Below are 14869 nucleotides of genomic sequence, written 5' to 3'. Positions count from 1 at the left end.
AGGCTATCTTATTGAAACATGTAAGATTGTGAAGGGGCTTGATCGGGTGGATGCAGTAAGGATGTTCCCAAGGATGGGTGAAACTAGAACTAGGGGGCATAATCTTAGAATAAGGGGCTGCTCTTTCAAAACTGAGATGAGGAGAAACTTCTTCACTCAGAGGGTAGTAGGTCTGTGGAATTTGCTGCCCCAGGAAGCTGTGGAAGCTACATCATTAAATAAATTTAAAACAGAAATAGACAGTTTCCTAGAAGTAAAGGGAATTAGGGGTTACGGGGAGCGGGCAGGAAATTGGACATGAAGCTGAGTTTGGATCGGTCAAGGCCCTGTGGGTGGCGGAGAGGGCCCAGGGGCTGAGTGGCCGGGTCCTGCTCCGACTTCTTGTGTTCTTTAGATTTGAGGTTAGGATCAGATCAGCCATGATCTTATTGAATGGCGGAGCAGGCTCGAGGGGTCGATTGGCCTACTCCTGCTCCTGTTTCTTATGTTCTTATGTTTAGCATAACTTCCTTGCTTTTGTATTCTATTAATAAAGCCCAGGATCCCATATGACTTTTTAACAGCCTTCTTAACATGTCCTGCCACCTTCAAAGACTTGTACGTACACCCCCAGGTCTCTCTGTTCCTGCACCCCCATTAAAATTGTACCATTTAGTTTATATTGCCTCTCCTCATTCTTCCTACTAAAATGAATCACATCACACTTCTCTGTGGTAAATTTCATCTGCCACGTGTCTGCCCATTTCACCAGTCTGCCTACGTCCTCCTGAAGTCTGATACTATCCTCCTCACTCTTTACTACATTTCCGAGTTTAGTGTCATCTGCAAATTTTAAAATGATGCCCTGTATCCCCAGGTCCAGGGGACACAGGGCAATGGGACTGAATAACAGGCAGATAGTATAACAGGCGGCTAATAAGATGCTGCCTGTTTAGCGCTATAACCCAGGACAAACTTGTACTCCGCAATCTGCAACCGATGTCCAACATCATCATTTTTGCGAACGGCCCGGTCTGCTTTAGGTGCACTACTTTCATATTCAGAAAACCGATTACAACCTCCACAAAACGAATTCAAAATAAAGTCACGACAGTCTGTCCTGCAAAGCAAGAGGAGGACTGCTCCCAAGCTTCTCGCGATACCGCCACAGGGAGTTGCACAAGACTGGCTGAGGTGAGGCGATTCAATCAGAGTCCTGGTCAAGAGCTGCGTTAACCAAATGAACCGGGAGCTCACCATAGTTCTGAACCTGAAATGTTTTTGATCTGCTGTACTTGGAGTTTTCACTGACTTTAGCCCGTATCTCATAACTTCCAGTCCTATAAATAAATCAATCCATATATCATATGATGGACAATTATGTGCCAAACAAAAAAACAGATTCTCAGGAATACAGTTAATCAACTGGGGAAGACACTTCAGCAGAGGTATCACATATTGGTGTTTGATTTCCTCGGGCCAGAAAATTACCCAAATGTCAATACAATAATCGCATTTTGGGAAACAAATAAATAGTTATCTGGAGAGATTGGAGAGGCTGGGATTTTTCTTCTTAGAGCAGAGAAAGTCAATTGGAGATTTAATTGAGGTGCTCAAAATCATGAAGGATTTTGATAGAGTAAATAAGAAGAAATTGTTTCCAGTGGCAGAAGATTCGGTAACCAGAGGACACAAATTTAAGGTAATTGGCAAAAGAAACAGAGGGGGAGACCATAAGACCATAAGAGATAGGAGCAGGAGTAGGCCATTCGGCCCCTCGAGCCTGCTCCGCCATTTAATGAGATCATGGCTGATCTGATTTTTAACCTCAACTCCACTTTCCCGCCCTTTCCCCATATCCTTCAAGTCCTGAGGATGATGAGGAGAATTGTTTTTACGCAGCGAGTTGTTAAGATCTGGAATTCACTGCCTGAAAGGGCGGTGGAAACAGATTCAATAGCAACTTTTAAAAGGGAATTGGATAGCTACTTGAAAAGGAACCGTTTGTCGGACTATGGGGGAAAGAGCAGGGGAGTGGGACTAATTGGATAGCTCTTTCAAAGAGCCGGCACAGGCACGATGGGCCAAATGGCCTCCTTCTGTGCTGTAAGATTCTATGATTCTCTGATTATGAAATATGGTTAGGACATGGCATCCTTACATACAAGTTTATTGTTACCTAATATTAAAATCATTTGACTTTGCTGATCTTAACTCTAAGGTGAAAAAATGCACGTTAATCAAAGCAATGACAATGTGGCCATTGGATTACAGCAATGGTATTTCACAATATTCTGCCCTTACACAATTTGCTTATTTAGGTTCATTCTAGGCCATGGCTCCAAAGGGCTTCCTGGCTACCAGGCTGAGCTTCACACACGATCTTCTTTCAGTATTTTCATGTCTCCCCAAATATATCAATGGTTAACGCCTCTTGCATTTGATCCTCCGTTCTCTTCTTCATCTATCAACAATCCTGTAGTAACGATCTCCTCTCACCTCAAACACGTGATAAACCACTTCCAAAAAAGCTAAGGTTCCTCTTTGGTCTGAAGCATTTCTTTATCCATCAACAAACTCTTAGCTTTGTGTAATACCCAAGCCTTTAAAGCTGTTCCCAAAATCTCTTCTATCACTTCAGCGGCATTCTCAGGCAGGATACAAGAAAACGCTCATCACTAATCATAGAATCATAGAAGTTTACAACATGGAAACAGGCCCTTCGGCCCAACATGTCCATGTCGCCCAGTTTATACCACTAAGCTAGTCCTAGTTGCCTGCACTTGGCCCACATCACTCTATACCCATCTTACCCATGTAACTGTCCAAATGCTTTTTAAAAGACAAAATTGTACCCGCCTCTACTACAGCGTCTGGCAGCTCGTTCCAGACACTCACCACCCTTTGAGTGAAAAAATTGCGCCTCTGGACCCTTTTGTATCTCTCCCCTCTCACCTTAAATCTATGCCCCCTCGTTATAGACTCCCCTACCTTTGGGAAAAGATTTTGACTATCTACCTTGTCTATGCCCCTCATTATTTTATAGACTTCTATAAGATCACCCCTAAACCTCCTACTCTCCAGGGAAAAAAGTCTCAGTCTATCCAACCTCTCCCTATAAGTCAAACCATCAAGTCCCGGTAGCATCCGAGTAAATCTTTTCTGCACTCTTTCTAGTTTAATAATATCCTTTCTATAATAGGGTGACCAGAACTGTACACAGTATTCCAAGTGTGGCCTTACTAATGTCTTGTACAACTTCAACAAGACATCCCAACTCCTGTATTCAATGTTCTGACCAATGAAACCAAGCATGCCGAATGCCTTCTTCACCACCCTATCCACCTGTGACTCCACTTTCAAGGAGCTATGAACCTGTACTCCTAGATCTCTTTGTTCTATAACTCTCCCCAACGCCCTACCATTAACGGAGTAGGTCCTGGCCCGATTCGATCTACCTCACCTCACATTTATCTGCATCACCTCACATTTATCTAAATTAAACTCCATCTGCCATTCATCGGCCCACTGGCCCAATTTATCAAGATCCCGTTGCAATCCTCAATAACCTTCTTCACTGTCCACAATGCCACCAATCTTGTTGTCATCTGCAAACCTTGATGAACCTTGGCTGATTTCTAGCTTCCAACCGCTTGCTCCTAATCTTTTTCATTTTATTTTATGGATACTTCAGTAGTTGGGACTCTTAACGTTTCTCTTTTGTTCCTTCTGAGCTCCAAAATATATGTTTTCCTACTCTCTACACTGTCATGGCATTGAACTCAAAACTCATGGCGCACTCTGAGGGAGCAATTTTAACTTAAGCCGCCCATTGGGAAAGTGACGGGATCGGGTACGACTCTGGATTTGAACCCCACCCCCCACGATTTTACTCTCCATTGAAGTCAATATCGGGCAGGGCGTGAAACCAGCTTCTCACCCAATCCCATGGGATTCCAGCCCAGCGAGTTAGGTTAAAATTACCCTCTCTTCTGACTCTAACTGGTGCTTTCTACCAACCTTTAAACTGTGGAACTCCATTGGTCTATCCTCCCTCCAACAACTTCCAGGCTTTTAAACGTCAAGCTTGGAATCACATAACCGCTATTTCTTGCTTTATCTCATCGTTCTTTTTGCGTTTTACAACTTTCTGTCCTGTTTTGAGGGCCCTACACCTTCAACTTGTCCATTTCCTTAAAAAAAACACAATACTGAGCGTACTGGAAGATTGTGGATGCTGATAGGACTTTACCCTAGCAAGGAGTCAACACCTTCAGTGATTTGGGGAGGGGGACTTAAAATTGGGAGAATAAAATAAATAAATCGATTAGATACACACATATATACAATGATTTTTTAAAAAACAAACAGATTGAGTCTTACATCTCAGAACGGAGGCTGATTTCACCACTGTGCATTGAATTTGAATCATTGTTTTCACTCATACTTTGCAAAACAGTGCCCTCTGAATCCTGGAACGCAAGAAAAGACACCTGTAGTTCATTTACTGTGGTGATATCAAACAAGCATATTCTGATATCAACTACAGGGGTCAACAGTAAAACAACATTAATCATCACAATCTAAATTTTGCTGTTGACTTCATCTGTTTCAACAACTATTCCAATGGAACCCATACATTTCTCCTTCATGGTTCAGAGCTCCTAAACACCACAATGTAAAGGCTTCTCTCCAATACGTGCGTGCGATTCAGGAACATGTCATGAGGTAAACCTCTGACTGGCCCACACTGATCTGTGTCACTTCGAGTACCCGGGAGTTTAATTCAGCCTTTCAGCAGGTCCACCTCTGCTCAAACCCCTCTCATGAGGATCTAGATTAAGTATTTGGTAATGGCCAAGTGCTGGCACTGAGCTAGGCCATGTAGGACGTTATAAATCACTGGTTAGGCCCCAGCTGGAGCATTGTGTCCAATTCTGGGCTCCACACTTTAGGAAGGATGTCAAGGCCTTAGAGAGGTTGCAGAGGAGATTTACTGGAATGAGACCAGGGATGAGGGACTTCAGTTATGCGGAAAGACTGGAGAAGCTGGTACTGTTCTCCTGAGAGCGGAGAAGGTTAAGGGGAGATTTAATAGAGGTGTTTAAAATTATGAAGGGATTTGATAGAGTAAAGAAGGAGAAATTGTTTCCACTGGCAGGAGGGTCGGTAACCAGAGGTCACAGATTTAAGACAATTGGTAAAAGATCCAGAGGTGAGGGATGAGGCAAATTTATTTTAGGCTGAGAATTATTACGATCTGGAATGCACTGCCTGAAAGGGCAGCGGAAGCAGATTCGATAATAACTTTCAAAAGGGAATTGGATAGAGACTTGAAAAGGAAAAATTTGCAGAGCTACGGGGAAAGAGCATGGGGGAGTGGGACTAATTGGAAATTTGGTGGCAAATCAAGGGTAGTTGTCTGCTGTGGTCCAACACACAATAGAAACAGGGATGAAGATACCCAAAGTAGGGTTTTTTCTGGGTAGGGCCCTCACAGCCACAAGATAGAGAGAGAGACGAGATGTTTGGAGGACTGGATTGAAAAGTAGCCCCAGATCTAAAAGGATTATGTACTAATACAAGGGACCACCATTCACCATGGCCCTATTTCTGATCATTCGATAGATAGTTACAATAGACAAGAAGGGCATTTGTTGGCTTTGCTTCATGAAAGCTAGTCCAAATGTTTTATATATAGATATATATATTTGCACATACATACAGATATAGTAATTGGGTAGTGGATGGAACTATACAATAGTAATAAAATGAGCACCAAGAAAGATCAGTGAAAGACCAAGACTTACCAATACTGCCACCGTAACATTGCAATTTATGGGTTTCATCTCTTGATCAAGAGTAAAGATTCGGTATCTGACTGAAAACAAATTGAATTAAAAATAATTTTAAAAGAACTACTACTAAAGATGTGAAAGGCACACTTGGGGGGTGATTTTAAACCCCAAGAACGGGTGGGTTAGGGGGCGGGTGGGAGTTGAAAATTTTTTGGGTCGCGACTGAAACCCGGCTTTATTTCTAGGTTTAACGTCGGAGTGTAAAAATCCAGGTTTCCCACTGGGAACGCAAAGTCTGAAAATTTTGCGGTCGCGGCCCAAAAAAAACTAATCGTCCTACATGGCCTAGCTCAGTGCCAGCACTTGGCCATTACCAAATACTGAATCTAGATTTTCAACTATTTTCAACTCCCACCCGCAACCCCAACCCACCCGTTCTTGGGGGATAAAATCACCCCTTTGGACTTAATAACATCCCAGAAATCATTAAGATCAATGGGGAAACCTTGTGATGGTCTCTCCAATCCAATACAAAAATACTACAACTCCTGAGGGCAACTAGTGACGGGCAACAAATGCCAGCCTTGCCAGCGACGCCAACATCCAGAGAATGAATGCAAAAAAAAACATGGCCCACAGCACAAAAAGTATTTATCCAATTCCCTTTTAAGAGTTATTAATGAATCTGCTTCCACCGTCCTTGCAGGCAGTGCATTCCAGATCATAACAACTCACTCTATAAAATAAGATCTCCTCATCTGCCCCCTTTGCCAATTACCTTAAAGAGCCCTCTCATATTTAATAGTTAGCTGCAACAGATTGGGGCACGAATTCGCCTGAACTCAGTGAGAGGGAATTAAATTTGCTTGATTGCCTTTGTTGCCAAATTGACCCAAAAGATGTCCTAACGCAAAATTGTAACTGAAATTAATATTTTAGACCAATACGAATAAAATGAACAAAAACAATTACATTTGAAGCTGTCTATTCTGTATGACCCTATTACTTACCAGTATCGTTAGGTGCATAAATGGGCTTATCAGTCTCGATATAAATGAAGCATGGTTTTGATGACAGGCGGATCTGAGCCTCTCTGCTCATTTCAAACGGTGCTGAGATTTCAGCCACAAGCGTTACGGACTGCACTTCACGGGCAAAATTCAAATGGTTTGTCTTTTCTGGACGAACCTGTGAATTTAAAGTTTCACGGGTTACTGCTGGGACTATCTGCTCCAAAGTGACAATGCACCAGTTCACAACAATAACTTGCGCCTTTAAGTTGTAAAACCCCCCCAAGGCGCTTCACAGGAGCATAATTAGACAAAAAAAATTGACTCCAAGCCTAAGGAGGAGACATCAGGACAAGTAACTGAAAGCTGAGTCAAAAGGGGTGATTTCAACCCCCAAGAGCGGGTGGGTTGGGGGTGGGTGGGACTCGAAAATAGTTGATTTTTGGGTCGCGACCGCAACCCGGCTTTATTTCCGGGTTTAACGGCGGCACGGAAAAGTGCAGGCTTCCCACTGGGAACGCAAAGTCCGAAAATTTTGCAGTCGCCACCCCAAAAAAACAACTATTTTTAACTCCCGCCCGCCCCCAACCCACCCATCCTAGGGGGTTAAAATCACCCCCAAAGTTTTAAGGAGCATCTTAAGGGAGGAGAGAGGGGTGGAGAGGTTTAGGGAGGGAATTCCAGAGCTGAGGGCCTGGAAGGCTGAAGGCACGGCCGCCAATGGTGGGTGAGAGGTGGTGCATTAATAGAATAACTGTCTTTATTACCTAATAAAGCTGAGGACAGATTAAATAACGAACGATAAAGAGGTCCATGATTTCAGATGTTTATCATCATACAATTACACCCCATCAAAATGTTCTATTTGATTTCGCAGTTACATATTTGTTCGATTCACCCTATTTTATCAGTAAGAGATTCAATTATGTTTAACTCAATATCCTATCCTACTGACCTTACTGCAACCACAGTGGTCTCATTTGATCAGTATTGGCCTGATACAGATATCCTCCATTTACATGAATCATACATTAGTTGAAAAGAGCCCTTATTTAATGCTGTCGTTTGACCCATTTTCAAATGGCAAACTAGTGAAAATTATTGTGAAGGGAATATTTCGATTAGCATCGCACACATGCGGGGGTGAATTTTGACGCGGGCGGGGACGCAAAGCGGGCAGTACCGCATCTGCTGCCAGTTATAGGCTCTGCCCGAGATTCAGTGCCTTTGGAGTGAAGGAGGGCAATTTTAACCGCCCATTGGGAAATGGATGGGATCTTGAGGGGTTAGCAACACTGGTTTTATACCCCGATCCAATTTTATTCTCTGTTGAAGTCAATATCAGGCAGAGTGTAAAACCGGAATTCCACCCGATCCCGTGGGATTCCCGCCCGGCCAGTGAGGGGCGTATAACGGGCGGCTGATTCGAAACCGCCCGCCTTGTGCTAGCGCCAAAGGCAGATTTTTACCCCATACTCTCCTGAACGTTGAATGTGTCGTTGTATAGCAAGGCCAACAAGTGATACAAGGAGCAGAAGAGGTCAGAGGCCAATCGTTTCAATTGGGGATGGGTGGATGGAGGAAGCAGAGAGTGAGAGGTGAGAGGGACAGGCGCTGAGTAGATTGGGACTCTACTCATTGGAGTTCAGAAGAATGAGAGGCGATCTTATTGAAACATATAAGATTGTGAAGGGTCTTGATCGGGTGGATGCAGTAAGGATGTTTCCAAGGATGGGTGAAACTAGAACTAGGGGGCATAATCTGAGAATAAGGGGCTGCTCTTTCAAAACTGAGATGAGGAGAAACTTCTTCACTCAGAGGGTGGTAGGTCTGTGGAATTTGCTGCCCCAGGAAGCTGTGGAAGCTACATTGTTAAATAAATTTAAAACAGAAATAGACAGTTTCCTAGAAGTAAAGGGAATTCGGGGTTATGGGGAGCGGGCAGGAAACTGGACATGAATTTAGATTTGAGGTTAGGATCAGATCAGCCATGATCTTATTGAATGGCGGAGCAGGCTCGAGGGGCCAATTGGCCTACTCCTGCTCCAATTTCTTATGTTCTTATGATGCTAATCATGGAATCCGATCCCACCCAGGCAGGCACTGGTCTGTCAGGCTCATGATTCATTTAATTTAATTATTTCTAACACCTGAATACATAGGCGTGATTAATCGTTTAAAAAAACAAGAATTCGCTCGTAATTCTGGGGATAAAAGGGTTAAATTATGAGCAGAGGCTGCATAGATTAGGTTTGTATTCCCTCGAGCATAGAAGATTAATTGAGATGTTTAAGATAATTAAAGGATTTGATAGGGTAGATAGAGAGAAACTATTTCCTCTGGTGGGGAGAGTCCAGAACAGGGGGGCATAACCTTAAAATTAGAGCTAGGCCATTCAGGGGTGATGTCAGGAAGCGTTTCTTCACACAAAGGGGAGTGGAAATCTGGAACTCTCCCCCCCAAAAAACTGTTGAGGCTGGGGGATCAATTGAAAATTTCAAAACAGATCGATAGATTTTTGTTAGGCGAGGGTATTAAGGGATATGGAACCAAGGCGGGTAGATGGAGTTAAGATACAGATCAGCCATGATCTAATTGAATGGCGGAACAGGCTCGAGGGGCTGAATGGCCTCCTCCAATGATCCTACGTAATTCCGGCCAATATCCTCAACAGTCGAGTTACCTGCGCAAAGATTACTTTGGTGAAGTTGTTCGTCTGGTTCAGTTCAACTGTGTACTTCTGGGTCGATATTATATCCAGTGCTTCCCCTGTTTGTCTTGCAAAGTAGACAGTGACAGCAACGCTTCTAAAGGCCTCAAATACCTGAACGGTGATGGTCTCATCCATGCCAGCATGAACAACATTGGGAGCAGTCATTAAAAATCTGGAAAAATATACATGGCACAGCATTGAGGGAATGGGGATTTCAATATATCTGCCAGACGTTCCTGCTTCAGACCCCCCCCCGTCTAGCTGAAAGGCTGAGATGCCCCATTTTGCCTCTAATCCTCACCCCTGAAAGAAGCAAGCGGACGATACATTAAACCGAGGGCCCCGTCCGCCCTCTCAGGTGGACATAAAAGATCCCACATTCTGAAATCTACTTTTTAAAATGTCCGATGACTCTGATGATACAGAACCGCTACTCGAATTATTTTTAAAGCCTCTTTGTCCCTTTTCTCGGTGTTAAGCCCGATTGTGCGAGAAGTGGGTCTTCCCAAACGTTATTTTATAGCTGCTCTAAGTCGATACTTACGATAGCTTCTGCCCAGTAACAGGTACCAGCGAACTGGCAAAGAGCAGAATCAGCAGCGGCCCCATAACTGTAAAAGTGTCCGTTAAACTGTATCAGAGGAGAAAGCCTGTGGATTTTAGATGGTCAATATTGATGGTGAGTTACTCATTAACGGGACACCAGTTTCAAGTTTTAACGTTGAATGCTTCGTGTCTATTTAACTATTCTGCTGCTGATTATCCAGGAGACTTCGGGGGTGATTTTAACCCCCGAGAAGGGGTGGGCTGGGGACGGGTGGAGTTGAAAATCGTTGTTCTTTGGGCCGCGACAGCAACCCGGCTTTATTTCCGGGTGTAACTTGGACAGCAAAAGTCCAGGCTTCCCACTGGGAATGCAAAGTCCGAAAATTTTGCAGTTGCGACCCAAAAAAGCCAACTATTTTCAACTCCCGCCCGCCCCCAACCCACTCGTTCTTGGGGGGTTGAAATCACCCCATTCGGGTCTCGTCCATCAGCAATCTTGTTCTGAACGGACTGTTTCACACCCAGAAGCCGTTCATATGAAATCAGACTCGAGACGGGATCATTTCAACCTCGCTGGCCGGGTGGGAATCCCATGGGATTGGGTGGAAGGCCAATATTACCATCCACTATATCCCACTGGAGGGGGTGCTACACTGCTGTTGAGGAAGCTGAGCTATGTTATCATAGAGCCATAGAGTTATACAGCACGGATAGAGGCCCTTCGGCCCATCGTGTCCGCGCCGGCCATCAGTGAGGATCGCGATGTGACCTTACCAAACGCCCCACCAGGCATGACAAGATGTCAGTAGTCTGAATGCAGGATGCAAAGGAGCACTTTCTTTAAAATTAATTTGCTCAGACTGAGATTGTTTCTGCTGGTTTAGCAATCTTTCATATGACTCTATCTATTCCATTGGTTATTTTAAATCAAATAATCCGTGACCGCATTCACTCGAAGGTCTTCATTAGGTTTGAAAATCGCCAATATGTCTCCGCCTTGATTTTGTTCTGCCACCAGTCTGCCCATTACACTGGTTTTACTCTCCGTTGAAATCAGTGGAGAATAATATTGGGCGGAGGCGCAAAACGGGCCTTCCACCTCATCCCCTGGGATTCCCGCCTGGCAAGTTAGGTTAAATTTACCCCGACATTGCCTCATCCGCTCCCCAAATCCAAACCCATCATTGTTCCTCGGGACCTAACTCTGAACTGGCTCCATCTTCAACCTCCGTGCCCCGCTGTATTTCGCTTTTTTGTTCCAATGCCCGGTCCGTTTCGGCTGTTGTCTTATCTCAAACACCCACCACAGCTCTTTTCCCCCACCCCGTTCCTGATCTCCCTCGCCTTAATCCTGAGCTTCTCCCTTGTCCTCATTCTGCACTTGGCCCCCATCCCTCTCCCTCAGCCCCACTCCTCGCTCCCATCCGAGTCCATTGTCTCCCTCTTGCTCCGTTCCCTACTTGTGGAGGTGCTGAGGAAGAGCCTGCATTTCAGAGGCGAGCCACTAGCCCACATCAGCAAATTGCGGGCCTTCAGCCAGTGATTTTAATCTGAGAGCGGAAATCTCGGCCAGCGGGGGCGATTGTAACCTAACTCCCTGGGCGGGACTCCCACGAGATCGGGTGGAATGCCAAATTTACACTCTGCCCGATATTAAATGACCTCCTAAGAGATTTCAGGACCAATTTTGATGGAGGTGGGATCATGGAGATACAGACCAGCTATAGGCATCGCAGTCCTTTTAAAACATTTTATTCTCGGTATGTGGGCATCACTGGCAAGGCCAGTATTTATTGCCCACCCTTAGTTGCCCCGATACAACTGAGCGGCTTGTTAGGCCGCTCCAGAGGGCAGTTAAGAGTTAACCACATTGGCATGGGACTGGAGTCACATATCGGCCCAGGCTGAGTAAAGACGGCAGGTTTCCTTCCCCAATTAGTGAACCGGTTGGGGTTTTTTAATGACGACCTGACAGCTTCACGGTCACTTTTACTGAGACCGGTTATTTATTTGCAGATTTTTTTCTCTTGAACTGAATTCAAACTGCCATGGAAGGATCTGAGCTCTCGTTCTACTAGGTTATTATCCCAGGCCCCTGGATTACTAGTCCAGTAACATAACCGCTGCACAGGAGTGGAAAGGCCGATGCAAAGGATGGAACTGCCAGCACAGGCCATGGTGGAATTGGCTAACACAAAGCTCACCGCAAAGTTTCAATGAAGTCCTGAGAACCGAGTGAACTCAGGCCAACCCCCACTCCCACCTTGTGGCAGGAGGCAGGAATTGCAGGAATTCAATGGTCAAACGGCAATTCGTTACAGAAAGTAGGGCGAGTGGGATCTGCTTTCAGCAGTCAGCGTGGTTAAACAACAGAGTGTCACCTTCAGAAAACATACTTTTATTTTCTGGGGAACAAGTGACTCTAACTCGCTCAACTGAGAATATTGGCACTTCATAAAAGTCACAGGAACACAGAAATATAGAAGCAGGAGTAGCCCCTCGAGCCTGTTCCGCCATTCAATGATCTGTGACCTAATTCCATATCCTTTAACACCTATTGCTGCCGCTATATAAAAGGGAATCTGATTATGGGGAAGGCTCATGTCTCGAATGTGGTGATTCAGGGATGCCCGTTGCCCTTTCACCTCCGGGAGGACCTGGGTTCCAATCGAGCTCAAAAGGATAAGAGGAAGATTCTCTCTCTCTCTCAATCTCTCTGGGGTAGATCGTGATTTTGTGCGATGGTGTAAAACGGGTGACAGAGAGTCGGCAGCCTGTTTTACATCTCTCCCCATTTTTGTTTCCATTGAAGTCAAAGGGGGTGATTTTAACCCCCAAGGACGGGTGGGTTGGGGGCGGGTGGGAGTTGAAAATAGTTGGGGTTTTTTGGGTCGCAACTGCAAAATTTTCGGACAGTGGGCAGCCTGTACTTTTACGCACCGATGTTAAACCCAGAATTAAAGCCGGGTTGCGGTCGGGAGAGACGTACAACAGGCTGGTAATTTGCCATCAGCCCCGTTTTACACTATCGTACAAAAGTCAAAATGACCCCCAGACTGCCTTAAAGTCACTTCACAAAAGAACCTTACTACCGTCAGAAGAGACGACAGTCTGGGCTGTCACTTTACAATCCACTCAGCAAAATCTCAAATATTCACTGAAAGACTTCATTCATCTGCTGGGGAAAAAGGTTCTTCAAGTTCAGAGTGTAAATGGAAAGAGAGTGCCAAATGTCATCTGTAATTGTTTAATATAAAGCAAGGCCGGCATTTATTGCCCATCCCTAATTGCCCTTGAGAAGGTGGTGGTGAGCCGCCTTCTTGAACCGCTGCAGTCCGTGTGGTGAAGGTTCTCCCACAGTGCTGTTAGGAAGGGAGTTCCAGGATTTTGACCCAGCGACGATGAAGGAACGGCGATATATTTCCAAGTCGGGATGGTGTGTGACTTGGAGGGGAACGTGCAGGTGGTGTTGTTCCCATGTGCCTGCTGCCCTTGTCCTTCTAGGTGGTAGAGGTCGCGGGTTTGGGAGGTGCTGTCGAAGAAGCCTTGGCGAGTTGCTGCAGTGCATCCTGTGGATGGCACACACTGCAGCCACGGTGCGCCGGTGGTGAAGGGAGTGAATGTTTAGGGTGGTGGATGGGGTGCCAATCAAGCGGGCTGCTTTGTCCTGGATGGTGTCAAGCTTCTTGAGTGTTGTTGGAGCTGCACTTATCCAAGCAAGTGGACAGTATTCCTGACTTGTGCCTTGTAGATGGTGGAAAGACTTTGGGAGTCAGGAGGTGAGTCACTCGCCGCAGAATACCCAGCCTCTGACCTGCTCTTGTAGCCACAGTATTTATGTGGCTGGTCCAGTTAAGTTTCTGGTCAATGGTGACCCCTAGGATGTTGATGGTGGGGGATTCGGCGATGGTAATGCCGTTGAATGTCAAGGGGTGGTGGTTAGACTCTCTCTTGTTGGAGATGGTCATTGCCTGGCACTTGTCTGGCATGAAGCCGGTTAAAGCTTTCACCTGCTTTGCAGAAGATAGCTGCCTATCAACAACAAATTACATTTATATAGCGCCTTTAATGTAGTAAAATGTCCCCCACTTCACAGGAGCGTTATCGGACAAAATTTGACACCGAGCCACATAAGGTGATATTAGGACAGGTGACCAAAAGCTTGGTCAAAGAGGTAGGTTTTAAGGATCGTCTTAAAGGAGGAGAGAGAGAGAGAGAGGCGGAGAGATTTAGGGAAGGAATTCCAGAACGTAGGGCCTAGACAGCTGAAGGCATAGCCACCAATGATGGGGCGAAGGGAGTGGGGGATGCGCAAGAGGCCAGAGTTGGAGGAGCGCAGAGATCTCAGAGGTTTGTAGGGCTGATGGAGGTGAGAGGGATAGGGAGTGGCGAGGCCATGGAGGGGATTTGAAAACAAGGATGAGAATGTTAAGTTTGAGCCGTTGCACGTCAGCTACGGAAATCCTGTCCCTTGGCTGAATTCCAATGTGAAGAAACAAGTGCATGGGTCAATTGCAATACTGGAAACAGCACTCAGCACCATAGTGAGAGCCAATTCCAACTCTGTCAGTAGACCCAGACACTCCTGATAACCCCTCTCCCCTTGGTTAATGTGCAACAAAATTTGACCAAAGGAAAAAATTAATCAACAGAAGCCGATTTATTTTGGCACTGAGTTTTCAGATAAGTCGGAAGTAGTCACGTGGATTCCCCCCAAAAAAAATCCACAGGCCAATAACAGTGCATACAACATTATCTCGTCGAGTTTAACGGGAAAGTTATCAGACAAAAATAAGGCAACATAGTGTCCGCTGAAATCTGGT

The 14869-nt window shown here is 45.3% G+C and overlaps 1 protein-coding gene across 2 annotated transcripts in view; it reads right to left on the bottom strand.

The window, feature by feature from the left end:
- Positions 1–10150, bottom strand: part of LOC137304937 (complement C3-like) — a 61619-nt gene extending 51469 nt beyond the window's left edge. For both annotated transcript variants that reach the window (XM_067973720.1, XM_067973721.1), the window contains exons 1-6: positions 10045–10150; positions 9471–9672; positions 6788–6965; positions 5790–5860; positions 4363–4451; positions 1237–1319 (exon numbers count right to left, since the gene is read on the bottom strand). In XM_067973720.1, the coding sequence (XP_067829821.1) occupies positions 1237–1319; positions 4363–4451; positions 5790–5860; positions 6788–6965; positions 9471–9672; positions 10045–10109 (688 nt within the window). In that variant the 5' untranslated portion in view covers positions 10110–10150. The remainder of the gene's footprint in view (positions 1–1236; positions 1320–4362; positions 4452–5789; positions 5861–6787; positions 6966–9470; positions 9673–10044) is intronic.
- Between the last annotated feature and the right edge of the window lie 4719 nt (positions 10151–14869).

The sequence above is a fragment of the Heptranchias perlo genome, chromosome 39 (assembly GCF_035084215.1).
Source record: "Heptranchias perlo isolate sHepPer1 chromosome 39, sHepPer1.hap1, whole genome shotgun sequence".
Taxonomy (NCBI): domain Eukaryota; kingdom Metazoa; phylum Chordata; class Chondrichthyes; order Hexanchiformes; family Hexanchidae; genus Heptranchias; species Heptranchias perlo.
Note: the sequence above shows the minus strand (reverse complement) of the source record. Positions and strands in the feature narration are given on the sequence as shown.